Raw genomic sequence first — 27,094 nt, 5'->3', positions numbered from 1 at the left:
AGAAATAGGCATGATGAGGTATATCTGTAGATTTCATAGTGGCAAGTACTGGGGCTGCCTTGTTCTCAGCTTTACCTTAGCATGTAGCACAATGCCTTAAAACTGAATAGTAAGTCTAAAGGCGGGTTCTGATCTATTTAGGAAGTTAACATATGATACAGTAACGTTTTAAATCGGGGAAAGGTAGAAGAATGACTGTATCCATCTGGTGGGGGAGGGGCCCCACTGTTAACATTGGTTGTCAATACCTCATCTTTGTGTTGTCCTCTGTTTTAGTCACTTCTCACATTGCTATAAAGAACTACCTGAGACTGGGTAATACTTATAAAGAAAAGAAGTTTAATTGGCTCATGGTTCTGCAGGCTGTACAGGAAGCATGGCTGGGGAGACCTCAGGAAACTTAAAATCATGGTGGAAGTCGAAGGGGAAGCAGGCACATCCAAATGGCTGGAGCAGGAGGAACAGAAGGCAGGGTGGTAGGGGGTGCTACACACTTTCAGACCACCAGATCTCGTAAGAACTCATTCAGTGTCACAAGAACAGCAAGGGGAAAATCCATCTCCACCATCCAGTCACCTCCCACCAGGCCCCTCCTCCAACATTGGAGTTTACAATTCAACATGAGATTTGGGCGGGGACAAATCCAAGCCATATCACTCCCTTTTTTTTAACAAAGCATTTTTTGCATATATTCACATTTTTTATTCAGAACAAACCAATAAAAGTTTTTTGTTGAATCTAGAGTTACTTTTCCCTTACCAGTAAGAGAATTGGACTAATCAGGTTAAAAGTTTCTGTTCATTGCCGTCTGATCTGTTTGTGTAACAGAATAAACACCACTATGCATGTGTCTGGGCTTGTAGTTAGTGGGGGTTTAGCAGTGTATTCTGATGTAACTTCTAAAGCCTTAGGATAAGGCTACAGTCTTTGTAAGTTGAGGACCAATGTCTTTCCGGAAGGAGTGTTTCTTCCTAGTTCTAGTCATCAGGGAAGGCATTAGTCCTCAGAGAGGAAATTGAATCTAGGAAAGCAGGTATTGGATCGTTAGGAGAAGGAACTGCTTCTTCCCTTCAGTGCGTCACTCCCTTGCATTTAGACCTGAAGACAGCAGATGACAAGATGTAGACAGGCTGTTTCCTAGAAAATAGAACTGATGTGGAATGGGTCTAGAAGGCAAGCCAGATCTTGAAAACCAGATTCTCTGTTTGTGTTTTGTCTTCCCTTTCCCTTACCTCCCAACTTAACAAAGTTTTGTTTAACTCTTCCATCCTTTTCTGAGCAATGTCATGAAAAAGGGAAGAACCTTGTAATCTTCGTTATTCCACAGTGGGGGTGACGGGGAGCCTTTGAGAAGCTCTAGGGGAAGAAAGAGGTAAGGATAGGACATTTTTGTTCTTACACGTGTTAGGTGGCACTTCAGATGATGTGTTAGTTTGCTAGGACTGCCATAAGAAAGTACCATAGACTGGATGGCTCAAATGAGAAATTTATTTTCTCACAGTTCTGGAAGCTAGAAGTCTGAGATCAAGGTATTGGTAGAGTTAGTTCCTTCTGAGGCTGGACTTATAGGTGACTGTCTTCCAGTGTCTTCACATGGTCTTCCGTTTTGTACCTGCCTGTGTTCATATTTCATCTTAGAGGGACACTAACCATATTGGATTAGGGCCTACACTAATAACCTCATTTTAACTCAGTTATCTCTTTAAAGACATTCTGAGGTACTGGGGGTTAGCATGTCAACATAGAATTTTGGGGGATACCATTCAGCCTATAATAGATGATATTAAAGAATTACTGTGGGCCGGGCACGGTGGCTGACACCTGTAATCCCAGCACTTTGGGAGGCCAAGGCGGGCAGATCACCTGAGGTCGGGAGTTCAAGACCAGCCTGACCAACATGGAGAACTCCTGTCTCTACTGAAAATACAGAATTAGCCAGGCATGGTGGCGCATGCCTGTAATCCCAGCTACTCGAGAGGCTGAGGCAGGAGAATCGCTTGAATCTGGGAGGCAGAGGTTGCGGTGAGCCAAGATCACACCATTGCACTCCAGCCTGGGCAACAAGATTGAAACTTTGTCTCAAAAAAAAAAAAAAAAAATTATTGTTAGTATATTTAAGATATGATAGTAGTATTGTGTTAGACATCTTTTAGATACACATGCTAAAGTATTTAGAGATAAAATATGGTATCTTAGATTCCTTCAAAATAATCCTGTACAGAGGGTAAGACTTGAGGGCAGTGAGTGGGGTGTGGATGAAAGAAGATTGGCCATTTGGTGATAATAGTTGAAGCTGGGAATGGGCACCTGGGGATTCATTATATATACTATACTCCACAATTTTTATTTTGTTTAAAATTTTCATAATAAAGATATTTGAACAGATGCAGCGGCTCACACCTGTAATCCCAGAACTTTGGGAGGCCAAGGAGGGAGGATCACTTGAGCCCAGGAATTCAAGGCCAGTGAGCAACATAGCGGAACCCTGTCTCTACAAAAAATTTTAAAAATTAGCCGGGCATGGTGGCCTGAGCCTGTAGTCCTGTCTACTCGGGAGGCTGAGGTGGTAGGATTGCTTGAGCCTAGGAGTTTATGGTTGCAGTGAGCTATAATTGAGCCACTGCACTCTAGCCTGGGAGACCTTGTCTCAAAAAAAAAAAAAAAAAGCAAAACCAAAAAGATTTAATGATTTTATGAAATTTGAGGCTTAGATTATATTTTGAGCTGTCATCAAAATACATAAATTTTTTTTTAGTCTTGCCAAAAAAAATTAAAGTTGAATTTCATCAAGCCTCCAGATATGACTACTCAGTTAGAGGGGGCATAGAAAAACATGTTAAGCTACACAATAGGAATATAGTTGGCAAAATCCAAACTATGGGAAATTCTACATGAATAAACAGCCTGATTTCTTCAACAAATAAATTGCAAAGTAAAAAAAGCTAGACAGATGAATGGCAACTCAGAAATGTAAAGAAAGTTAAGAAATGTATCAGTCAATTGCAATATGCAGACTTAATTTGATTTAAGCAAAAAACTGTCTTGTCTTTCCTTGCACTGCCACCATTTATGATTTTTTAACATAGTTGAACATTTGAATGCTGGTTGGCTATTTAATATTAAGGAAATATTGATTTTTTAATGTAATAGTTTTTGGTTTTGTTTTTGAGACGGAGTCTCACTCTGTCCCCCAGGCTGGAGTGCAGTGGTTTAGTCTCAGCTCACTGAAACCTCCACCTTCTGGGTTCAAGTGATTCTCCTATCTCACTCTCCTGAGTAGCTGGGACTACAGGTGCATGCCACCACGCCCAGCTAATTTTTTGTATTTTTAGTAGAAACAGGGTTTCTCCATGTTAGCAAGTCTCAGACTCCTGACCTCAAGCAATCTGCTTGCCTCGGCCTCCCAAAGTGCAGGATTACAGGAATGAGCCACTGCGCCGGCCAGGTTTGGTATGATTTTGTGTGTTTATAGTTTATATATATATAAACTAAAATATTAAATGATGTATTCTGGTTCTAGAGACAAGTGGTGTATGACTTTCAGAGTAACAGATGTCTTGTAGCTAATTTAATTTTCTCTTTAAATGTGTTGCAGTTGAAGCTTCTTGTCATGACGGGGATGAAACAATTGAAACTATTGAGGCTGCTGAGGCACTCCTCAATATGGATTCTCCTGGCCCTATGCTGGATGAAAAACGAATAAGTGAGTGGTTATGATTGTTTGTGTTTATGTACTTTGTTAAGTTACTCTTGCCATCTTTCTTTATTAGTAAAATCAAGAGATTAGAAATGATGTTATATATTTTTTGTTACAATCACATTTTAAGGTATAGTAGGAATTGAGGTGCCTTTGTAAAAATGTAGAGTTAAAGGTGACATTCTAATTTGAGAATGAAGCCTTTGGGAACAAAAAAATGTCATTTATTACTTACCAAATAGAAGATCATGCAGAATTTCTTCTCTTAACATATTGATGAGAGTATTAGGGTATCAAGGGCCCAAATGATTATAATTTAGTCATCTCTGTAGTTATTTATCAGCAAATAGGCAACAATCTATTGAAAATTTTACTGACACATCATGGCATAAAATTCACTGCCACATTATTGATCTGCTTTAAAATTCATGTTCTCCTTTGGGCTTTTCTGACAAGCAATCAAATTCATAAAGTAAATTATTACTAAATCAGTCCAAAATATTTATTGAATATTTGCTATATTCACAGCAGCAATAATTAGGCAATAACATGAGATACAAATGAGCAGATATTGTTCCTTTCCTCAAGCTTACAGTTTAATTTTGAAGACAGTTACTTATGTAAATAACTACAAAGCCAAGAATAAAGGCCACAAGAGTGATAGCAAATTGCTCTAGTAGCAGTGGGTATTCTAGCTGAGAATATCAGAGACTGGCTTCATTGAAGGAGTATTCTGACCTGGGCTGTAAATGACAAGCTTTTAATAGGTAGAAGAGACATGAAAGGTCATTCAAGCTGGAGGGAATGGAGTTAAAGATACAAGACACAGATCTGTTAAAAAAAAAAAAAAAAAAAGTGAAATCTTTGAGATCAGGATGTTTTGGTGTGGTTGGAGTGTAAGCTTCATGGTGGGTGGGAAATGAGATTGGAAAGGTAGGTTTGGAACTGGATTACAGAAGCTTTGTAAGGCATGCTATAGAGATGGGTTGTGATTTTTTTTGTTTGTTTTTTGTTTTTCCTATGAACTATGGAAAGATATGTTAGTTTTGTTTTTTATTCCCCTAATTTTATGGTCAGGTTAGACTTAGGTTTCAGAAAATAACTCTCACAGCAATGTGAATAATCAAGAGGAGAGACGAGACAGACTGGTGATAGGAAGTCAAGTAAGAAAGACATTGAAATAACTCGCCGTGCCTGGACTGGTTTAGGGTTATTTGATTTTGGGAAGGGGAAATTAAAAGCAGGAATAGATTTCAAGATTTTATTTCTATTTTAATCTTCTAGGCATAATAGAAACAAGAAATTTTATCAATCGTTTTTTAACTTATAATACACAGTGGACTATAATTAGTTGATTTTATTTTCATTAGATAATAATATATTTAGTTCACCTGAAGATGACATGGTTGTTGCCCCAGTCACCCATGTGTCCGTCACATTAGATGGGATTCCTGAAGTGATGGAAACACAGCAGGTGCAAGAAAAATACGCAGACTCACCGGGAGCCTCATCACCAGAACAGCCTAAGAGGAAAAAAGGTAGGTGGGTTACTTTGTTTAGGGCGCATAGTCAAGTCTTGATGTGAAATCTAGATATCATTTTTATTCTACATAGTTCTTTCCTACTGCAGTTAAAACTTATGTAAGAAAAACATTGAAGGCACAAAATGGAAATTACGAGATATTTCTTGGCCAGGCACGGAGATTCATGCCTGTAATCCCAGCACTTTAGGAGGCCGAGGCAGGAAGATTGCTTGAGGCCAGGAGTTTGAGACCAGCCTGAGCAACAAAGCAAGACCTCATCTCTACAAAAAATTTTAAGAATTAGCTGGGCACGGTAGGCACCTGTAGTTCTAGATACTTGGGAGGCCAAGGTGGAGGATCCCTTGAGCTCAGAAGTTACAGGTTTCAGTGACCTAAGATCATGCCACTGCACTCCAGCCTGGGCAACAGAGTGAGACCCTATCTCTAAGAAATAAAATAAAATAAAAATAAATAAATAAGAAAAAGAGGTATTTCTTCATAGTAGAATCATTTCTTTTAGAAAATTAAAGTATTGGGCCAGGTGCGGTGGCTCACGCCTTTAATCCCAGCACTTTGGGAGGTGGAGGTGGGTGGATAACCTGAGGTCAGGAGTTTGAGACCAGCCTGGCCAATAAGGTGAAACCCCGCCTCTACTAAAAATACGAAAATTAGCCGGGCATGATGACAGGTGCCTGTAATCCCAGCTACTTGGGAAGCTGAGGCAGGAGAATCACTTGAACCCAGGAGGTGGAGGTTGCAGTGAATTGAGACCACAACATTGAACTCTAGCCTGGGCAACAAGAGCAAAACTCCATCTCAAAAAAATAATGATAATAATTAAATTATTTTATACTTTTAAAATGTTTGGTCTGTCTTACAGAAAAGGGATTTTCCAACTTTTTAAAGCCTCAAATTTTTATCTAAACCCTTTTATCCTTGGGTAAGGGCTAGTCAGCTTCCTTCCCAGGGGTTATTGTTTGAAAGCCTCCAGTCTGTACTGGTGATTCCAGTATAAGACTCCAGTTGGAAAAATACAATGGGTTGGAAATCAGCAGGTAAGTAACTGAAGAGAGGAGTATGTTAGGATGTGCTGAATGGGAATTTTTAACTTTTTGCCAGTTAGGATTGGCACTTGCATTCTAAAGTCTGACACCTTTTCCATTTTCTGCCTTCTGATTCTATTCATGCTTGCTTAGTATTTTGAGTATAATGTCTTGATTATTAGCATCACCACCCACCCAGTAACCTAAGTTCATGTGAAAGTCAGGGAAATTCCAAGAGCCGCAAATGAAGAGGAAAATAAAAATAGTAAACATGAGCTGACACTGCAGCAGCTCAGAAGGGCTGAGAAGGATATGCCAAGGGACTCTGGTTTTATTGTCCATGTTGAGGCAGAAGCTTAGGTCTTGGGCTACGCAAGATGGGGTATCGGACAGAGACCTCAGCATGTAACTGGGACCCTTGAAGGGGTATACCCTCTTGGGGGAAAGAAATCCACCCGTTGGCACAGACGGATGTCAAGGAAGCTTGGGTCCCATTCAGCCAGGCCTCTGAGTGGAGAAATTCTGGTTTAATTTGGGTAAATACTTAGTAGTGGAATGGCTGGATCACATGTTAAGTGTACATTAAATATTTTTCAGAAACACAAACTGCTTTCCAAAAAATTTTTTCTCCATGTATTAAGGTGGGGCAGTCATAGGATTTGTCTCATTTATTTCCTGTCTCTCAGGGATCACTGGCTTTTGTTGACCGATGTCCAATTTCTTTAGTACCATTGTTTCATACCTTTTTTTCTGTGTTGTTAATTGTTTCAGGTGGGAAGATAAATCCGTGTTCTGTTATTCCATCTTGACTAGAAGAGGAAGTTCCCACCTAGTCTTTTTTAATAGCCTTATTCTTTGACCATATTTTTTGTTCTTTTGCTTTAAAAACTCTAATCATACTATGTAAAGTTTCTATTTAATAATTCTGTTCTGTGTGATTCTTAGAGAACTAATCCTAGGGTTTCCTAGTCTGCTGCTTCTCACTCAGAAAGTGTCTTCCTCATGTATTCTGTGATACCAAAATTTGAGTTCACCTTCAACAGGGCTTTATCTGAGGAAATCTTGTATGGCCTAGGTTGAATGTATAATACCACCTGAGCAATTCTATAAGAGCTTCTGCCTGGTGCCCTATAGTTATTACAGTCCTGGGGCTACGTCTGTGTTAATTACTTGGCTGGCAATTCCTAATGTTAGTGGTAGTTTAAAATCTATTTGTAAACCCAGGTTAAGACAGGCCCAGGATTAACTATGTTTATAGAAAAATTTGTACATAAATGGCTGATCTCAACTCACTGCATCCTCCACCTCTTGGGTTCAGGTGATTCTCCTGCCTCTGCCTTCCAGGTAGCTGGGATTAAAGGCATGTGCCACCACACCTGGCTAATTTTTGTATTTTTAGTAGAGACAAGGTTTCACCGTGTTGGCCAGGCTGGTCTTGAACTCCTGACCTCAAGTGACCCACCGCCTCGACCTCCCAAGTGCTGGGATTACATGGATGAGCCACCCCCGCGTGGCCATTTATGTACAAATTTTTCTTAAATATGTAGTATATGTTTACCCAGTCAGCAGTTAATGAGATTTGGGTTGTTTCCATTTGGGGCAACTGCAAATAATGCTGCTAAGAACATTTGTGTATCTTTTTTTTTTTTGAGATGGAGTCTCATTCTCTCACCCAGGCTGGAGTGCAGTGGCACTTTTATCAACACAGTAAAAATACCACTCAACAATAAAACAGTATACGATTGGTACATTCAACAAAAATGGATGAATCTCTCAAAATAATTGTGCTAAAAGAGGGAAGCCAGAAGAAAAAATGTGTTTCTACAGTTTACCCCCAAACAATGTGGGGGTTAGGGCCGTCAGCCTCTGCAGCCAAAAATCCATGTAAAACTACAGGCGAGCCCCACCATACCCAGCTAGTTTTTAATTTTAATTTTTGTAGAGGTGGGTCTTGCTATGTTGCCTAGCTTGGTCTTAAACTTCTAGGCTCCAAGCATTCCTCCTGGTTTGGCTTTCCCAAATGCTGGGATTACAGGTGTGAGCCACCATGCCTGGCCGAAGGTCTTCATTCTTGTTGTGTTTATGTTGGCCAAGCTGAGGAGGGAGGAGGAAGAAAAGGGTTTGGTCTTGCTGTCTCAGGAGTAGCAGAGGTGGAAGAGATGGAGGAAGTGGAAGGGAGGCAGGAGACACAGGCACATTTGATGTAACTTTTATTGAAAAAAGATCCCTATATAAGTGGGCCTGTGCAGTTCAAAGCTGTGTTTTGTTTGAGGGTCAGTTTTATATTTATATAAAGCTCTAGAAACTACAAACTAATCTATAATGACAGGAAACAGATGAGTGGTTGCCTGTGGATTGGGCAGGGTGAGGAAGGGCGAGATGTAGGGATTACAAAAGGGCACAAAGTACTTTTGGGGTGATGAATATATTCATTGTGTTGAATGTAGTGGTGGTGTTAGTATACATAGTCAAAACTTGTCAAATTGTAAACATCAAACATATGTAGTTTATAATATGTCAGTTATACCTCAATAAAGCTGCTTAAAAAATAAAAGACTAATATCCTACTTAGTGTTGAAAAACTATTAGTATGATAAAGAACCAAATGGAATTTATAGAAATAAGAAATGAAATTGGGCCATGCTCAGTGGCTCATGCTTGTAATCCCAACACTTTGGGAATCTGAGACGGGAAGACAACCTGAGGTCGGGAATTCGAGAGCAACATGGTGAAACCCAGTCTCTGCTAAAAATATGGAAAAAAATTAGCCAGGCATGGTGGTACGTGCCTGTAATCCCAGCTATTTGGGAGGCTGAGGCACGAGAATCACTTGAACCCAGGAGGTGGAGGTTGCAGTGAGCCAAGATTGCACCACTGCCTTCCACCCTGAGCGACAGAGCGAGACTGTGTCTCAAAAACAAAAAAATGAAATGAAATTGAAAACATCATGTGTGGATTAAAACATAGACTAGTCACTGCTTAAGAAAGAATTAGTAAACTCCAAAAGATTTAGTGTGAATTAAAAAATATGAAAGAGTTACAGACATGGAGAATTAAATGAAAAGGTCTACATGTTTAATCAAAGTTCCAGAAGCAGAGAATATAAAAAGTGAGGAAGAGACAATATTCAAGAGATAGTGACTAAGAATTTTCCAGAATCACATTAATCCTCAGCATTGTGAATCCTGAGTAGTTCAGCTACAATAAATCTAGGCCTAAATGCATTGTTGGTAAAAATGCAGAACACCAAAGACCTCTCTTCAAGTTCTCCCTCCTCCCAAAAAAAAAAAAAAAGAAGCCAACCGGGGAGAAAGTACATTACTTCAAGAGGATTGATTTTTTTTAGACTGGCAGTTTAGAAGCTCTCAGGAGAGGCTGGAAGAATTAGACATTTTCAAAGGGCTGAGAAGAAACCACTGTCAAACAAAAATTCTATATCTAACCAAGCTGTAATTCACCTGAAGCTTTGTACATTGCCACCTTGAATGATTAGGAAGATGTTGGAGATGATGGATACTGGGTTGGGAGTTTTTACTGGCAGCGTCTTTTGTGACTAAAGCTAGTGGAGGAAAGTAGTGGAAATAAAGACGATATCTATTTTTTTTAAGCTGGTATATATTAATAGCATAAAATAAGGTGGAGGTTACTGAAGTCTTGGCTTCTAATACTTGTTGTCATGAACATAGCCAGAAGAATCTGTCTCATGAAGGGTTCTCTGCAGATGTCTGCAGTGATGAAAGTCGAGATACCTGGCTGACTAGCATACATTTGGCAGTCTTAGAGACTGAAGAGCGGGCTTTTTGACACTTTTCTCCCTTCCTTTCATTCACCCAAATGACTTTAGAAACGTTTTCCTATTCCATTTCTTGGGATAAATTGTCACTGACCTTGTGATTTATTTTTTAGCTGTAAAATTCTGCTTTTCTAAGTTATTGCCCTGCCCTATGTTATATTTACTTACAATTCACCACAGTAACCTAAACCAGAGCGGCAGCCTCAAGAATGTTGGGGTAGGAGGTAGTAACTCTTCATTGTTTCTCACATATAGAATGGTATGTTCAGACAGCATGATCATGATCTCAACCTAAATACAAGGCAGTGGTGCTACTAGGCCATCGTTCTAGATACTTGGCAAAAGAAGATCACAAATACAGCTTTAGAATAGTTTATCGACCCCACTCTGAGGCTATTGGGATGGACTTATTTAGACGTTGATGGTGGGTAAGGTAACTATGAAGTTTGTTGTGAATTGAAAGGTACAGAAGAACGAGATGTTTTTAGAAATACACAGGAGAGCATTTAACTATGTGGTTCACCAAAATTTTGCCTCACATATTTTCTATATTTCTAGAGTTTGGGAAGTTTCTTATACTTGAGAACTAACTGTATACAGAAATTATTTAATAGAGAAAAAAGCTAAAAATCCACTTCTCCTACCTTAAAAAGCTTGTATAATCAATAGGCAGGCAAACCTGTGTGGCTTATTTTTGGAGCCCATGTTCTACCAATGTCAAGAGCATTCTCCAAAAGTTTAAGAAAGCACTACCAGTATGGGTACTTCAAAGGCAAGCTATAGTAATTTAAATTAACTTCATTTTTACAGATATAAACTGAGGTGTCAAAGGTGTCATTTCTTACATAAGTGTGTTTATGGTTTAACCTGCATTAATGTCCAAGTTTTATTAAAGTTGTTTTCCTCTTAGTAAACAGCATTTTAAGAGACCAGTATATGTGACCCATGTATAAAAACATTTGGCACTTGAAATTTAGGATAAATGACAAAATAGCTGAATTGTCCATTTTCTCTCACTTTTGAAGGCAAATATTTATGCAGAGCTGTTTTTATTTCAGGAAGAAAAACTAAACCAGCACGACCAGATTCCCCAGCCACTACGCCAAATATATCTGTGAAGAAGAAAAACAAAGATGGAAAGGGTACTACTGTGTAATACTTATAGGTCAAATAACACTCAGATTGCTTTATAGTGCCTACCTATTATAACTAGAAACCACCAGCTTTCTTGATATACTGCAATGGATCTTATTGCTGCCACATGCTTATTAGATACATTTGCCAAATTCTTAAAACTGATAGTAAAGTAGACCAAGAAACTCGTTTCAGTGATTTTCACTTACCTGTCAAAATAATCTATTCTTTTCATTTAATAATGAGACTCTTGGAAGAATTTAACCAGGTTAGATTTTCAGTTCATAGACCCTTCAATATGTTGTCTTGAAATTCAAGCATTTGTATAACTGTTGCCCAAATTTGAAGAAAACTGTTATGGCTGACCTGCTGGCTCTAATCTGAAGAGAACTACTGTTGAGAGAGTTCACAAAGAGGCAGAAAAAAGTCATCTCAAAGTACTTTCTCCTAAATCATCACAAATCTTATGACAAGATTGCTTTGTTCACATATTTTATATGGGAGTAATAAAAAGATCTTTATTAGATGCTAAAAATTATGACCATTATATCACCCATACTAACTAAATTATGTCACCAGTACTAACTGAATTATGTAATATTTTTGTATAAATATAAATGGCACTTCTAAGACTTTTAGTTGTCTTTTTTGAGGTTCTTTTAAATGAAATTTTGGTCATTTAGAAAGAAATTGTTTTTGTTTCAGGAAACACAATTTATCTTTGGGAGTTTTTACTAGCACTGCTCCAGGACAAGGCTACTTGTCCTAAATACATCAAGTGGACCCAGCGAGAGAAAGGCATTTTTAAATTGGTGGATTCTAAAGCAGTGTCCAGGTTGTGGGGGAAGCACAAAAACAAACCTGATATGAATTATGAGACCATGGGAAGAGCACTCAGGTATGCAGAGTTTTGGTATTTTATTGTGTTAAGAATATCATTTTCTAAATCCTAAAAAAAAATATTAAGCTTAAGTTCAGCAAAGCACCAATAGTGGTAATGCAAATACATAATAAGAGGGTACATTTTCAGTTGGGTGCGGTGGCTCATGCCTGTAATCCCAACACTTTGGGAGGCTGAGGCCGGTGGATTGCTTGAGTCCAGGAGTTTAAGACCAGCCTGGGCAACATGGCAAAACCCTGTCTCTACTAAAAATACAAAAAATTAGCCAGGCGTGGAGGTGTGCACCTGTGGTCCCAGCTACTCGGCAGGCTGAGGTGGGAGAATCACCTGAGCCCGGGAGGTTGAGACTGCAGTGATCCAGATTGCACCACTGAACTCCAGCTTGGGCAACCGGAGTGAGACCCTGTCTCAAAAAAAAAGAGGATGCATTCTCAAACATGAATTGCAAGTATGATATGTTAGTTATTATAGTAGAATAAATTAGTGCTTCAGGAGTACTACTAGACATCATGAGAATTTTGAACAAGGGTAACATTCTTAAGCTAAGTTTTAGTTCATTTTTCGGTGACTCTGTCATTTATTCTTCAAGATATGCATGTATTTGAGAAAGATGTATTAGAAATAAGAACGATCTGAGTGACTTTTAGGGGATAGACAGATATAGATATAAAATTTAGCAGTCTTAAACTAAAACTCTTTAATTACAGTTTTTGGGTTTTTTAACATACATTTTTTAAGTTCTTGATTTTGTTAGATGACAAAAGTTGGATCACTTCTATTGCATATCGTTAAATTTTATACACAAAAGTCAATTAAATTTACTGAATCAAATTTAAACTGATATATTTGCCAATTTAAATTTATTGAATCAAATTTAAACTGATGAAATTTGCCGAGTAGGAACATTTCTAGAAAGCTGTGGAGGAGAAACAATTTCTTGAGGCTTTTCGTAGTTTTGATTATCCTGGCAAGTTGGCAGAAAGGGGCTGAGTGTGGTGGCTCGCTTCTATAATCCCAGCATTTTGAGAGCCTGAGAAGGAAGGATCGTTTCAGCCTGGGAGTTCCAGATCAGCCTGGGCAAGATGGCAAAACCCAGTCTCTGCCAAAAAATGCAAAAATTAGCCGCATGTGGTAGCATGCGCCTGTGGTCCCAGCTACTTGGGAGGCTGACGTGGAAAGATTGCTTAAGGCCAGGAGTTCAAGGCTGCAGTGAGCTGTGATCATGCCACTGCACTCCAGCCTGGGCAACAGAGCAAGACTCTGTCTCTAAATAAATAAGTAAATAAGTTAGCACAAAGATAGAGGAAGAAAAGTGAAAGACCGGAAGATTCCACATACTTTATCAACAACCCCCCAATCGGCATTAGTTTTAGATTTAGTTGGTAATAAGAACTTATCTCTCTATCTGTGCGTAAATGTATGTTTATCTTATATAAAATAACAGCCCTTTATTTAGAAATTCTTTTCTCATTAGTTTGATTCCAACTTTAAAGTTCTGTTTATGATTAGGGAAATTTGATTTCGTTGAATATTTCAACTGATGTTTGATTGATTGATGAAATTGTCTGCTTTGAATAGGTACTATTACCAAAGGGGTATTCTGGCAAAAGTGGAAGGTCAGCGCTTGGTGTATCAGTTTAAAGAAATGCCAAAAGATCTTATATATATAAATGATGAGGATCCAAGTTCCAGCATAGAGTCTTCAGATCCATCACTATCTTCATCAGCCACTTCAAATAGGAATCAAACCAGCCGGTCAAGAGTATCTTCAAGTCCAGGGGTAAAAGGAGGAGCCACTACAGTTCTAAAACCAGGAAATTCTAAAGCTGCAAAACCCAAAGATCCTGTGGAAGTTGCACAACCATCAGAAGTTTTGAGGACAGTGCAGCCCACGCAGTCTCCATATCCTACCCAGCTCTTCCGGACTGTTCATGTAGTACAGCCAGTACAGGCTGTCCCAGAGGGAGAAGCAGCTAGAACCAGTACCATGCAGGATGAAACATTAAATTCTTCCGTTCAGAGTATTAGGTGAGAAAACCAAACTACTGATGCTTATCACTTCAATATGTTTCTGACCAGAGACGTTATTTGTTAAGTGGGTCAAGATTCAGAAATGAAAATAAAAGTATAAAGGTTTCAAGCTAGAACTCTTGGTTACCAGATTTTTCAGGAGCAGTATATATTACGTCAGTCCTCTGATTATGCCACTGGTTCCTTTATTTACATTTTGACATTACTGGCATTATTCTGTCAATTTAAGTATAGTTCACTATACCTTTGTATAACTGGATTGATCCATATAAGAAGTTATCTAGGTGTGAGAAAATCCAGGGTTTCAAATCTTTATTCAGGCCAAGTCAGAAGCTTCAAAAATTCAACATAAATTGACATATTAGGACATTGAGAGTGCATAGAGTTCCAAGCAATAAATGTTATTCCTGGGAAGATCCTATCTTCGAACAATTCTAAAGTTCATATAGAAAGGGAGGCCAAGAATCTAAGGTCCTCTTTTAGAGTGGCAGAAGTTGAAAAAGTAGGTTTTTTTTTTTTTTCAGTTAAATCAGATTTGCCTCAGAGCCCCAGGATAAGATGCTAAACAACAAATTGAGAGAACCTGTCTGCCTTAGACTGATCTTCTGCAGAAATTTGAGACTAGTCTCAGCTGATTTAGAATGGGAGTATGGGAGGAAGGCAGAAAATGATATGGATATTTGTAGCATTTTTCTGTTTATACTGTCATGAATTTCTAGAACATGAATTATAATAAAATCTAGCAGCCCTTTCAAAGCCAATAAAAATTATTATTTGATTACTTTTATTAGCAAACTTCAGTCTTACATTTTTATATTCCAGAATATAAATGTGGAGGTTTTGCTCAATTGATCTTGAAGTAAGGTAGCATTACCTGGAATCAAGGCAGACTTAGATGATTCAGTCTTCTTTGTATAGACAATTTAAAATGTTTAACCTTGTGAAAATATTCTCTTAAGTCTTCATTTGATTTGCAAGGAGTACAAAGATGACCTTTACATTTTTAATTGGGTGCTACATCTTTAACTGTTATTAAAGGAGTATATCTTGAATAGCCCTTATCCGAAATGCCTGGGACCACAAATATTTTGGATTTAGAATTGTTTCAGATTTTAAATCGTTGCGTTATACTTACCCGACACAGCATCCCAAATCCAAAAATCTGAGATCCAAAATGCTCCCGTGAGCATTTCCTTTGAGCATCATATTGGTGCTCAAAAAGTTTCATATTTTGGATTTCAGATTTTGGGATTTGGGATGCTCAGTGGGTGCTTATTTAACTCTTACTGTCTGTATTCTCACCTTAATGTTTTATATTTCCCTGGGCCCTGTGGGTTACAGGTGATGACTGGGTGTCTGGTTGGGAGTGTGTGGTTCCTCCCATTGGTTTCTAGGCTGTTTGTTGTTTGTATTTGTGTTGATAGGAGACCTACAGTGGCCACAGCTGATTCCGTGGGATTTTTTTAGCATCTGTATTCAAAATATTCTTTTTAGACTGTGAGAATAAAACCAAAACAAAAAACTCTAGCTTTGAAAGATACTAAATTGTAGATATTATAGAGTAGGTTTTTGTTTTGTTTTGTTTTGTTTTTTTTGAGACAAAGTCTAGCTAGCTTTGTTGCCTAGGCTGGAGTGTAATGACACCATTATAGCTCACTGCATCCTACTTCCAGGACTCAAGCAGTCCTCTCACCTCAGCGTTCCTCATAGCTGGGACTACAGGCATGTCCAGCTAATTTTTTAATTTTTTGTGGAAATGGGGTTTTACTTTGTTGGTCTTGAACCAAGACCAACCAAGCGATCCTGCCACCTCGGCCTCCTGAAGTGCTGGGATTATAAGTGTGAGCTACTGTATCTGGCCTAGAATGATTTTTTATTAGGACAAGTTCTGGTTTTGTTATTTCTTATATTTTTTGTTTGCATTTTTGTAATTACCCAACCTTTTACTATGAAAAATTTCCAAGTATGGAAAAATTCAGCTAGTACTATGAACACTTATTTACTATCCACCTATATTCACAAATTGATAGCATTTTGCATTATTTGTTTTCTCTATTTATTTATACCCTTTTTTCTCTTTGACTATATCTTTATTGATTTTTGATGACTTATTAATAAAATCAGAGGCTTTTAACTTTTTTCCCTGTGGTTGAGAGAAGATGGAATGTATATGATTATATATATAATTAGATAAATTATTAATATAACAACAAGAGCTGACACTTACAGAGCACTCTTTGTATTTCATACACTTTACATATAGTGAGGCATAGAATCCTCATAGCTCAATGAAGAATAGATAATATGCTCGTTTTATAGATGTGGAAACTGAAGCAAGGAGAGACCAGGGAACTTGGTCACATGTAGCAGATGGTGGAGATAGTATTTTAATGCTAGCTGTTTAGCTGCAAGCATTGAAGTTAATGACGTGCTACACTGCCTACCGATTTATATAAATCACAGGAATTGTCAGTTATTTACAGTAAAACAGCAACATCTTAATTTTGTCTTTCACTCATTTCTTTTTATTTCATGTGATTGCATGTATCTATGTTGATTCAGTTAAGCTTTTCTTAATTGGTGTGCAGTATATATGCTCAGTTTTTACAAATTTACAAAAAGAAGCCAGTTTGATTCTGGCTTCATGGTAGTCAAAGAAACAACAACAGAAATAAACTGCTGGTAAACTATTTTCTGAAAATTGCCCCTTGGTAAACATTGGAGACCATTTTACCTAGCATAACTTTTATTTATCCAAGCATTAATAATTTTTCTTAGGATCTTTTAAATAAATTATCCTGGCCAGGTGCAGTTACTCACACCTGTAATCCCAGCACTGTGGGAGGCCGAGGTGGGTGAATCACGAGGTCAGGAGTCCGAGACCAGCCTTCCCAACGTGGTGAAAACCCGACTCTACTAAAAATACAAAAAATTAGCTAGGCGTAGTGGCTGGCGCCTGTAATCCCAGCTACTCGGGAGGCTGAGACAGAAGAATCGTTTGAACCTGGGAGGCGGAGGTTGCAGTGAGCCGAGATCGTGCCACTGCACTCCAGCCCAAGTGACAGGGTGAGACTCCGTCTCAAAAAAAAAAAAAAAAAAAAAAAACTTTTCAGCTCTTCAGACTTGCCAATTATTAGATGTGAAATTGAATCACGTTAATTATTTTGAGTCTGTTTCCTTATCTATAAAGCACAGATGATAATATTTAACCTTCCACTTGGCAGTGACAAATGACACCTGACACCTGAGTAGATCCTCAACAAAAGCTAAATGTTATATGGTCTGTGTTAGTTTCAGAAATTTTGATAAATTGTAAATTACCAATATTTTTCCAGTTTACAAGCAGCTTAGGAGATTTTTAAAAAGTAGTCAGCTGTAATAGAATCTGTATTACATGATACAACCAGACGCAACTGACAGTTTAATCATTAACTAAGAAAAAAGTAATTTTAAAATTCTGTGGTTGGCAAAGACTTAATAATATTTAATCTCTGAATTTGTATTATTGAAAATTGTTTTAGAATTTGTTCCAATAAGCCAATATATTTGCATTGTAGATGGTATAGATAAGTTTATGTATTTTCTGACAGATGGCAGTCAGGTGTCTCAAGAAAAAGACTTTTTTTTTTTGAGACTGAGTCTCGCTCTGTAGCCCAGGCTGGAGTGCAGTGGCACGATCTCGCTCACTGCTCCCTTCGCCTCCCAGCTCCTGGTTCAAGCAATTCTCCTGCCTCAGCCTCCCGATTAGCTGGGATTATAGGCACGCGCCACCATGCCCAGCTAATTTTTTTTTTCTTTTTTTTTTTTTTTTTTTTGAGACGGAGTCTTGCTCTGTCAGCCAGGCTGGAGTGCGGTGGCGCGATCTTGGCTCACTGCAAGCTCCGTCTCCCAGGTTCACGCCATTCTCCTGCCTCAGCCTCCCCAGCAGCTGGGACTACAGGTGCCCGCCACCATGCCCGGCTATGCCCAGCTAATTTTTGTATTTTTAATAGAGATGGGGTTTCACCATGTTGGCCAGGCTGTCTTGAACTCTGTATCTCATGATCCACCCACCTTGGACTCCCAAAGGGCTGGGATTACAGGTGTGAGCCAAGAAAAGGACATCTTTTTCTAATTTAAACAGAAGCAGCGAAGTCCTAGTGGTAGCCCTGATTAGCAATATGGAAAATTTCCAAGTACATTATTGCTTGTGTCATACCTTACAGAAGGAAAGAAGAATGAGAGAGGCATATGTTAGAGAGTTTTAACTGCCTATTGTTTAAGGATACAATAGTAAATACTCATCTTTAGTATTTACTAAAGATGAAGTTGCTCAGGACTTAAGTGGCGGCAGTCTGTTGTAATGGTTAGGCGGCACATCGGCTCTGCAGTCAGATGGCCTCTCTTCTGTAACTGGTCACCTTATGCAAGCTGTTGCAACCTCTTTGTGCATCAATGTTTTCATATGTAAGATGGGGATAATATTTGTAGGGTGGCAAGGTTATACATATTATAAGGTTATGCATATTGATGTAATCTGTGTGCTAACTATATGCCAAGTACTATTTTATCTATGTGTATGTTATGTAAACTCTTGTCATGGGAAGCCCTTGGGCCTTTTTTATTTAAAAATGGTATGTGGGCTGGGCACGGTGGCTCACGTGATGCCCATGATGTCAGGAGTTCAAGACCAGCCTGGCCAACGTGGTGAAACCCTGTTCCTACTAAAAATACAAAAAAATTAGCCGGGCATGGTGGCGGGTGCCTGTAATCCCAGCTACTCGGGTGGCTGAGGCAGAGAATTGCTTGAACCTGGAAGGTGGAGGTTGCAGTGAGCTGAGATCGCACCACTGCACTCCAGCCTGGGCAACAGAGCGAGACTCCATCTCAAAAAAAAAAAAAAGGTATCTGGCTATAGCGTCAGGTACTGTACCCAGGCTCCCATCTCACCCCAGATTTCCCTGAATCAAATGGGCAAGAGAGAATCAAATGGGCCACCCAAGGGTGGCCATTTAAGTTTGGTAATCTGTATCCTGCATGAATGGGCGGGCTCTAGTCATCCTGTGTCTTTATTCCCACTTCTTTTGAACCTGTCCTGAATTGCTCTGGGTCTTTGTTTCATCTTTCCACCAAGCCAATTTGTTTTTCTCCTCCACTATTTTATTTCTCATATGTGAGAAACAGACTGCATAACTAACTTTCAAAATGTAGCTTTAATAATCTAGTGGTAATATTTAATGCTTGGTTTATGGAGACTAGCTGTGAGCTGTTTGAAAATAGCAAGTATCTTTCATTAAATAACTTTACAGAATTCAAAGGAAACAGTTGACATCCAGATGCTGAGATTTTTCAACGGCATTTGTTTTATACTATATTAACAATAACCATAACTATAAATTTCAGAGCTGTGAACTTTTTAAATTAGATTGACTCATAATATCATTTATGTAACTTTCTCTTCAATGAGTGGGATTAACAACCTACATAAACTAGATTTTGCATTAAAGGATTTTTTGTTAAACTGTAGCTTTATGACCAAAATTTGTGAAAATTATTTGAACCTGGAAAACTGCTAAAACATGCTTCTATGTATTTTTCCAAAGCTTAGCCATATTTTCTCTGCCAGTCCAAGAGCACTGACAGATTAATTATAATCATGGCTTGTGTCATCTAAATATGACATGAAATGTGAGCTATTAAAATTCTAAGAATTCTGTCATATGGTTAAGACTGAGGTAGGTTTTTTGTTTAGGTTAATTAAGCACCTCTCCCTTTATATGTAAAAACAGGTTGAATACAATTATATGAATTTTGGTAATTATTGTGGATGAGCATGTTGATAACATTATCTCTCAAATATTAAAATAGCAGGCCGGGCACAGTGGCTTATGCCTATAATCCCAGCACTTTGGGAGGCTGAGGGGGGTGGATCAACTGAGGTCAGGACTTTGAGACCAGCCTGACCAACATAAAAAACCCCGTCTCAATTAAAAATACAAAAATTAGCCGGGCGTGGTGGCACATGACTATAATCCCAGCTACTCGGGAGGCTGACAGGAGAATGGCTTGAACCCAGGAGGCGGAGGTTACAGTGAGCCAAGATCACGCCACTGTACTCCAGCCTGGGCAACAAGAGTGAAACTCCATCTAAAAAAAAAAAAAGCAGGAATGAATCAAACAGATTTGCTTTTAAATTCCTTGTTTTAAGAAGCTCATGCAAACTTCTTGCTAAGCATTTTAACATCCTCCTCCTTCCCCAACAAAATTAGCTCCTCATTTGTGTTAATGTGGCCCTATGCACAGACCTTTCTTCCGTAACACTCAGCAGATGGTATCACAGTTAATGGCCGGAGAGTTTTGTGTTAGGCATCTCTGTATGTAGTGTTTAATACAAAGTCTGGCATGATATTGGTCATGCTCTGTTGAAAATATGGGAAGCAGCATTTTGAAACACATAACTGGTATTTTGTAAAATGACTTGTCAAGTGTTAAAGTTTTAAATGATGTAGAATATGCTAATTGTCTCACTTTAATTTCATCATCTCAATAGGACTATACAGGCTCCAACCCAAGTTCCAGTGGTTGTGTCTCCTAGGAATCAGCAGTTGCATACAGTAACACTCCAAACAGTGCCACTCACAACAGTTATAGCCAGCACAGATCCATCAGCAGGTACTGGATCTCAGAAGTTTATTTTACAAGCCATTCCATCATCACAGCCCATGACAGTACTGAAAGAAAATGTCATGCTGCAGTCACAAAAGGCGGGCTCTCCTCCTTCAATTGTCTTGGGCCCTGCCCAGGTTCAGCAGGTCCTTACTAGCAATGTTCAGACCATTTGCAATGGAACCGTCAGTGTGGCTTCCTCTCCATCCTTCAGTGCTACTGCACCTGTGGTGACCTTTTCTCCTCGCAGTTCACAGCTGGTTGCTCACCCACCTGGCACTGTAATCACTTCAGTTATCAAAACTCAAGAAACAAAAACTCTTACACAGGAAGTAGAGAAAAAGGAGTCTGAAGATCATTTGAAAGAGAACACTGAGAAAACGGAGCCGCAGCCACAGCCTTATGTGATGGTAGTGTCCAGTTCCAATGGATTTACTTCTCAGGTAGCTATGAAACAAAACGAACTGCTGGAACCCAACTCTTTTTAGTTAATATACCAAAGCTTATATGAATAATTGTTTGTTAATTGAACACTTTCAATTATATGCAGACTGATTGATTCTAAGATAAATTCTAAGGAGGTTTCTAATTTTGTAATTGTTAAAAATAGAGTTAATTTGGACTTTGTTAGACGAGGGAGGAAAACTCAACTGTTTCTCTTTGTTATCTAAATGTTTCAGAATTCAATCGTGAAGGAACAGGCATTTTACACTATGAAGACATTCTTTTGAGATTTTTTTTTCAGTTGCTATATCATAAGCATTTTTAAAGTTTCTTTTCTAATTTTACATTGTATTAGATTTTCTGATTCTTTTGTAAATACAGAACTTAAATAGAAGGCAACAGGAAATTTATGTAGGAACTATTTTCATTCCACTTGTGTAAGTTAAGTCTTGACCCTTTCAAATGCAAAAAACCTATTTTATGCTTTGTTAAAATTATGGTGTCACTTAGATTGACTTTAGTTGGCCGCACTATATAATATAGAACTATGAATATGTAGAATAACATGAAAAATTGGAGGTGCTGGTGGTATGGCTGACCCTGTTTCAGAAGCAGGATAGTATAAAAGCATCAGCCTAAGAATGGCACTGCCACTAACTAGCTATGTAATCTTGACCTCTTTGGGCTTTAGTTCTTCTCATAAAAGGAAGAGATGTATTGGACTAGACTAGATGATCACCACTTTCTCTTCTAGTTCTAATTTTTTTAATTGTAATACCTATATTTTCAAGTTATGTCAATTAAATCATTATCAGGTTATTTCCTAATGTAAGAATAGCTAAAATGTTGCAGAGAAATAAGTGACCCAACAAAATTTATTCATCTATTATGGGTAAGATCTGCCATAAATTCTTCCTAAATAATTTGTTTACTAACTCTTTAGGCCACTGTGCTTTGCGGTCCATTAGTAAACTTGTGTTGCTAAGTGCTAAACAGAATACTGCTATTTTGAGAGAGTTAAGACTCTTTCTTAAGGGCCAAGAAAGCAACTTGAGCCTTAGGCTAATCTGGCTGAGTAGTCAGTTATAAAAGCATAATTGCTTTATATTTTGGATAATTTTTTATTGGGGGCGGACTTGGGGGGTTGCATACAAAGATAACATATATATCCAAGTTTCTGAAATGAAATGTTTTTAGATTACTTTTTCAACTGTAAATAATGTACATTTAATGTCACAAGAAAAAATGTCTTCTGCAAATTTTCTAGTATAACAGAAATTTTTGTAGATGAAAAAATCATTATGTTTAGAGGTCTAATGCTATGTTTTCATATTACAGAGTGAATTTGTATTTAAACAAAAATTTAAATTTTGGAATCCTCTAAACATTTTTGTATCTTTAATTGGTTTATTATTAAATAAATCATATAAAAATTCTCAGTGTTTCTGTTTTCAGGCAAAAGTTTCTTAATAAGTGTACAGGGAATATTACTAGAACATTAGCATTACTTAATGTTTATAAATAAACTCCATTAGTCAGAATTGCAGAATATCATCCTTTCACTTTTCCTTTCTAGCAGGCCAAATGGCAATTTCTAAACATCACGCAATGGATTACCAAGTTGTAAAAATTAGACAACAATAAAATATTCCCAGCAATAATATTAAACACACTTTTATTTTGTTTTGTTTTTGAGACAGAGTCTTAGCTTTGTCGCCCAGGCTGGAGTATAGTGGCATGACCTTGGCTCACTGCAACCTCCGCCTCCCAGGTTCAAGCTATTCTCCTGCCTCAGCCTCTCAGGTAGCTGGGATTACAGGTGCCCACCACCACACCCAGCTAATTTTTTGTATTTTTAGTAGAGACAGGGTTTCACCATGTTGGCCAGGCTGGTCTTGAACTCCTGATCTCTGGTGATCCGCTCGCCTCGGCCTCCCAGGGTGCTGGGATTACAGGCGTAAGCCACCATGCCCCACCTAAGCACACTTTTGAAAACAAGTTTTCTAGTTAGAAACTAGGTCAGTTAATAGTTAAACTTGGAAAACATAGAAAAATTTTCTTATGAAAATTAAAATCTCTGTAATCCAATACCCCATATCCAGAAGTAACTTTCACTTACTCATTTTTTCATGTTTGTGAATATTCTTCCAAAATGTGATTTTAAAGGCCGTGTAATATTATATTAGTATACCAAAATCCAGTTAAATAAATCCTTTTTAACTAGATAAGTTAGTTTTATGGTTTTTTAACCACATAGATAGTGAATATCAGTGTCTTAGTTCATTTTCTTCATTGCTGCTATAACAATACCTGAGACTGGGTAATTTATAATGAACAGAAATTTATTTGCCCACAGTTCTGGAGTCTGGGAAGTCTGATATCAATGCACCAGCAGGTTTGACGGTTCTCATTCCAAACAGTGCCTGGACACCGTGTCCTCTGGAGGGAAAGAAGGCTTCATCTTCAAATGGCAAAGACAGAAAAGCAAAGACAGCCCACTTCCACTTCCAAAAGACTTTTTATTTATTTATTTATTATTTTTTTTTGAGACAGATTTTTGCTCTTGATGCCCAGGCTGGAGTGAAATGGCGTGATCTCAGCTCACCTCAACTTCCGTCTCCCAGGTTCAAGTGATTCTTCTACCTCAACCTCCCAAGTAGCTGGGATTACAGGCATGTGCCACCACAGCCGGCTAATTTTCTATTTTTAGTAGAGGCGGGGTTTCTCCATGTTGGTCAAGCTGGTCTTGAACTCCCAACCTCAGGTGATCCATCTGCCTCAGCCTCCCAAAGTGCTGGGATTACAGGCATGAGCCACTGCACCCAGCCAAGCCTTTTTATGAAGGCATTAAACCCATCCATGAAGGTGGAGCCCTCCTGGTCTAATCACTGCTTAAAGGCCCCACCTCCCAATACCTTTACTTTGGCAATTAAATTTCCACATGAGTTTTGGAGGGAACAAACATTCCAGCCATAGCATACAGTACATAATGGTTTTTTAAAAATTAAGGATCTTGCATTATTTTTGAGTCAGTTATCCTTATAGGAGATACCAGATAAACTCTATAATAGTAACACCATTTAAATTGTGTATAGGTTTTTATTACTTTAAGAGGTATAGTATAAGAATTTTTAGAGACACTATTATTTAAGGTTATTGGAATAGTGTACAATTACCATGAATACTGAAATTTTAAAGATGGGAAAAGAAGTCCGGGTGCAGTGTCTATCACCTGTCATCTCAGCACTTCGGGAGGCCGAGGTGGGAGGACCACTTGAGCCCAGGAGTTTAAGACCAGCCTGGGCAACATAGTGAGATGTCATCTTTACAAAAATTCAAAAAATTAGCCAGGTGTAGTGATGCACTCCCGTGGTCCCAGCTACTTGGGAGGCCAAGGCAAGAGGATCAGTTGAGGCAGGGAGGTGGAGGCTGCAGTGAGCCATGATCATGCCACCACGCTCCAGCCTAAGTGACAGAGGGTGACCCTGTATTAAAAAAAAAAAAAAAAAAAAAAAGGAGAAGAAAGTCATATAGTAAGAACCTTAAAACTTCAAAAGCTTAGTCTTTTGGTTTTAACTAAGTACCAGCTACTAAGGAACCTGTTTTTCCCCCATTAGAGTGTCTTATGTATCCATATATTCCTTTTTTATATCTATAGCTATCATCCTAGTTGTAGTCTTTTCTGTTATTCTTGCCACATTTTATCCACTTAAACCATATATGAGTGTGTATTTTGTGGCAGGCAGTATTCTCTGGAATATGTGCTGGAGATAGGTCAGTGAACACAACAGACAATAGCCTCCCAAGTGACTTCCTGCTTGTGAACTCTTAGTTTATCAATATGAACTGTTTTTACTCACACTTCTGACACCAAAAGCTTGGGATTTTTTTCACACGCATACCCAGTTCTGACACCAACTGGGTGTCTTTGTCCTACAATTCAGTTCAATTCTGACCCTAACCACTTGGAGTTAACACAGACCCCACAGGTTAAGGGGCTTAGTCTCTCAAAACTGCCCCTCCTTCAGATGCCCATTGCAGGTCCCAGGTTTCCACTTGTACTTCTGACCAGCTGGCTATAAATCAGGGGTTCCCATGACCCTCACCTGCTTAGGTTGGATAATTTGCTAAAAGAGCACACAAAACTCAGGGAACCAATTTACTGGTTTACATTTATGTCAGTTTATTATAAAGAATACAACTCATGAACAGCCAAATGAAAGAAATGCATAAAGCAATGAATAGGAGGAAGTGAACAGAGCTGCTCTCCCGTCTCACGATGTGCCACCCGCCTAGCACCTCAAAGTGTTTACCAACCTAGATGTTCTCCAGACACCATCATTTTAAGAGTTTTTAAATGAAGCTTTTATTACATAGGCATGCCTGATTAAATCATTTTCCATTGGTGATTGAACTCAATCTCTACACCCTCTCCCCTCCCTGGGGATGGGACTGAAAGTTCCAACTCTAATTACATGGTTGGTTCCTCTGGAAATCATTTCCCATCCTGAAACTATCTGGGGACCCATGAAGTGTCCACCTTATTAGCATAAACTTAGGTATGGTTGAAAGGAGCTTGTTATGAATAACAAAAGATGCTCTTATCCTTTCTAAATGCCAAAGGTTTCAGAAGCTAGGGTGTTAGGAACCTAGGGATAAAAGCCAAATAAAATGTTTTTATTGTATCACAATCATGCACCTACTTACAGAATAGTCTTTCTAAAATATCCCTTGGCAGTTTGGGCAACATAGTGAGACCCCATCTCCAGAAAAAGTAAAAATACTCAGTGCATGGTGGCAAGAGCCTGTAGTCCCAGCTATTCAGGAGGCTGAAATGGGAGATCTGTTGAGCCTGGGAGGTTGAGGCTGCAGTGAGCTGTGATTACAGCACTGCACTCCAGCCTGGGTGACAGAATGAGACCCTGTCTCAAAAAAATCAAATAAAAATATCCCTTGGGAATACAAAGTCTGGAGTGCAGTGGCACAATCTTGGCTTACTGCAACCACCGCCTTCTGGGGCTCAAGCGTTCCTCAGCCTCCGGAGTAGCTGGGACCACAGGTGTGTACTGTGCCTGGCTAATTTTTTTTTTTCCTATTTTTGTAGAAAGGGGTTTTTGCCATGTTGCCTAGGCTGGTCTCCAACTCCTGGGCTCAAGGGATCCGCCCCCACTTAGCCTCCCAAAGTGCTGAGATTACAGGAGTGAGCCCTTGTACCCTGCCGATGTTTTTCTTAAAATGCAAATTTTTAGTTCCACCCCATACTTACTGAATTTGCATCTCATGGGAAAGCTGTACAATTTGATTTTTTTTTTTTTTTTTTTTTTTTCCCTCCCAAGAGTCTCCTTCTGTCGCCCAGGCTGGAGTGTAGTGGAACGATCTCGGCTCACTGCAACCTCCGCCTCCCAGGTTCAAGCAATTTTCCTGTCTCAGCCTCCCAAGTAGCTAGGATTACAGGCGCCCGCCACCACGCCCGGCTAATTTTGGTATTTTTAGTAGAGATGGGGTTTTGCCATGTGGTCTCAAACTGCTGACCTCAGGTGATACGCCCACGTCGGCCTCTGAAAATGCTGAGATTACAGGCATGAGCCACCGTGCCTGGCCTCTATTTGAATTTTGCAATCAGTTTGTCAACTTCCAAAAGGGAAAAGCCTCTGGGATTTTTAGTTTTATTTTATTTCAGAGATGGGGTCTTGTTATATTGCCTAGGCTGGTCTCGGGCTCCTGGCCTCAAGTGAACTTCTGGCCTCCTGTCTCAGCCCCCAGTAGCTGAGATTACAGCCCCACTTGGGATTTTGATTGGGATCATGTTGAGTCTATAGGTCAGTCTCGGAAGATCTCAACAATCTTGAGTCTTGGACTCATCAATTTGGAGGAGCTCTCCAT

General features: G+C 38.9%; 1 protein-coding gene across 1 annotated transcript in view; it reads left to right on the top strand.

Annotated features, from left to right (window-relative positions):
- ELF1 (E74 like ETS transcription factor 1) overlaps positions 1 to 22,647 on the top strand; it is a 46,826-nt gene extending 24,179 nt beyond the window's left edge. The window contains exons 3-8 of the mRNA XM_009248600.4: positions 3,596 to 3,703; positions 5,068 to 5,235; positions 11,115 to 11,198; positions 11,896 to 12,088; positions 13,670 to 14,119; positions 20,652 to 22,647. Coding sequence (XP_009246875.2) covers positions 3,596 to 3,703; positions 5,068 to 5,235; positions 11,115 to 11,198; positions 11,896 to 12,088; positions 13,670 to 14,119; positions 20,652 to 21,255 — 1,607 coding nt within the window. The 3' untranslated portion in view covers positions 21,256 to 22,647. The remainder of the gene's footprint in view (positions 1 to 3,595; positions 3,704 to 5,067; positions 5,236 to 11,114; positions 11,199 to 11,895; positions 12,089 to 13,669; positions 14,120 to 20,651) is intronic.
- The last annotated feature ends 4,447 nt before the right edge of the window (positions 22,648 to 27,094 follow it).

Source organism: Pongo abelii, chromosome 14 (genome assembly GCF_028885655.2).
Source record: "Pongo abelii isolate AG06213 chromosome 14, NHGRI_mPonAbe1-v2.0_pri, whole genome shotgun sequence".
In the NCBI taxonomy this organism is placed as follows: domain Eukaryota; kingdom Metazoa; phylum Chordata; class Mammalia; order Primates; family Hominidae; genus Pongo; species Pongo abelii.
Note: the sequence above shows the minus strand (reverse complement) of the source record. Positions and strands in the feature narration are given on the sequence as shown.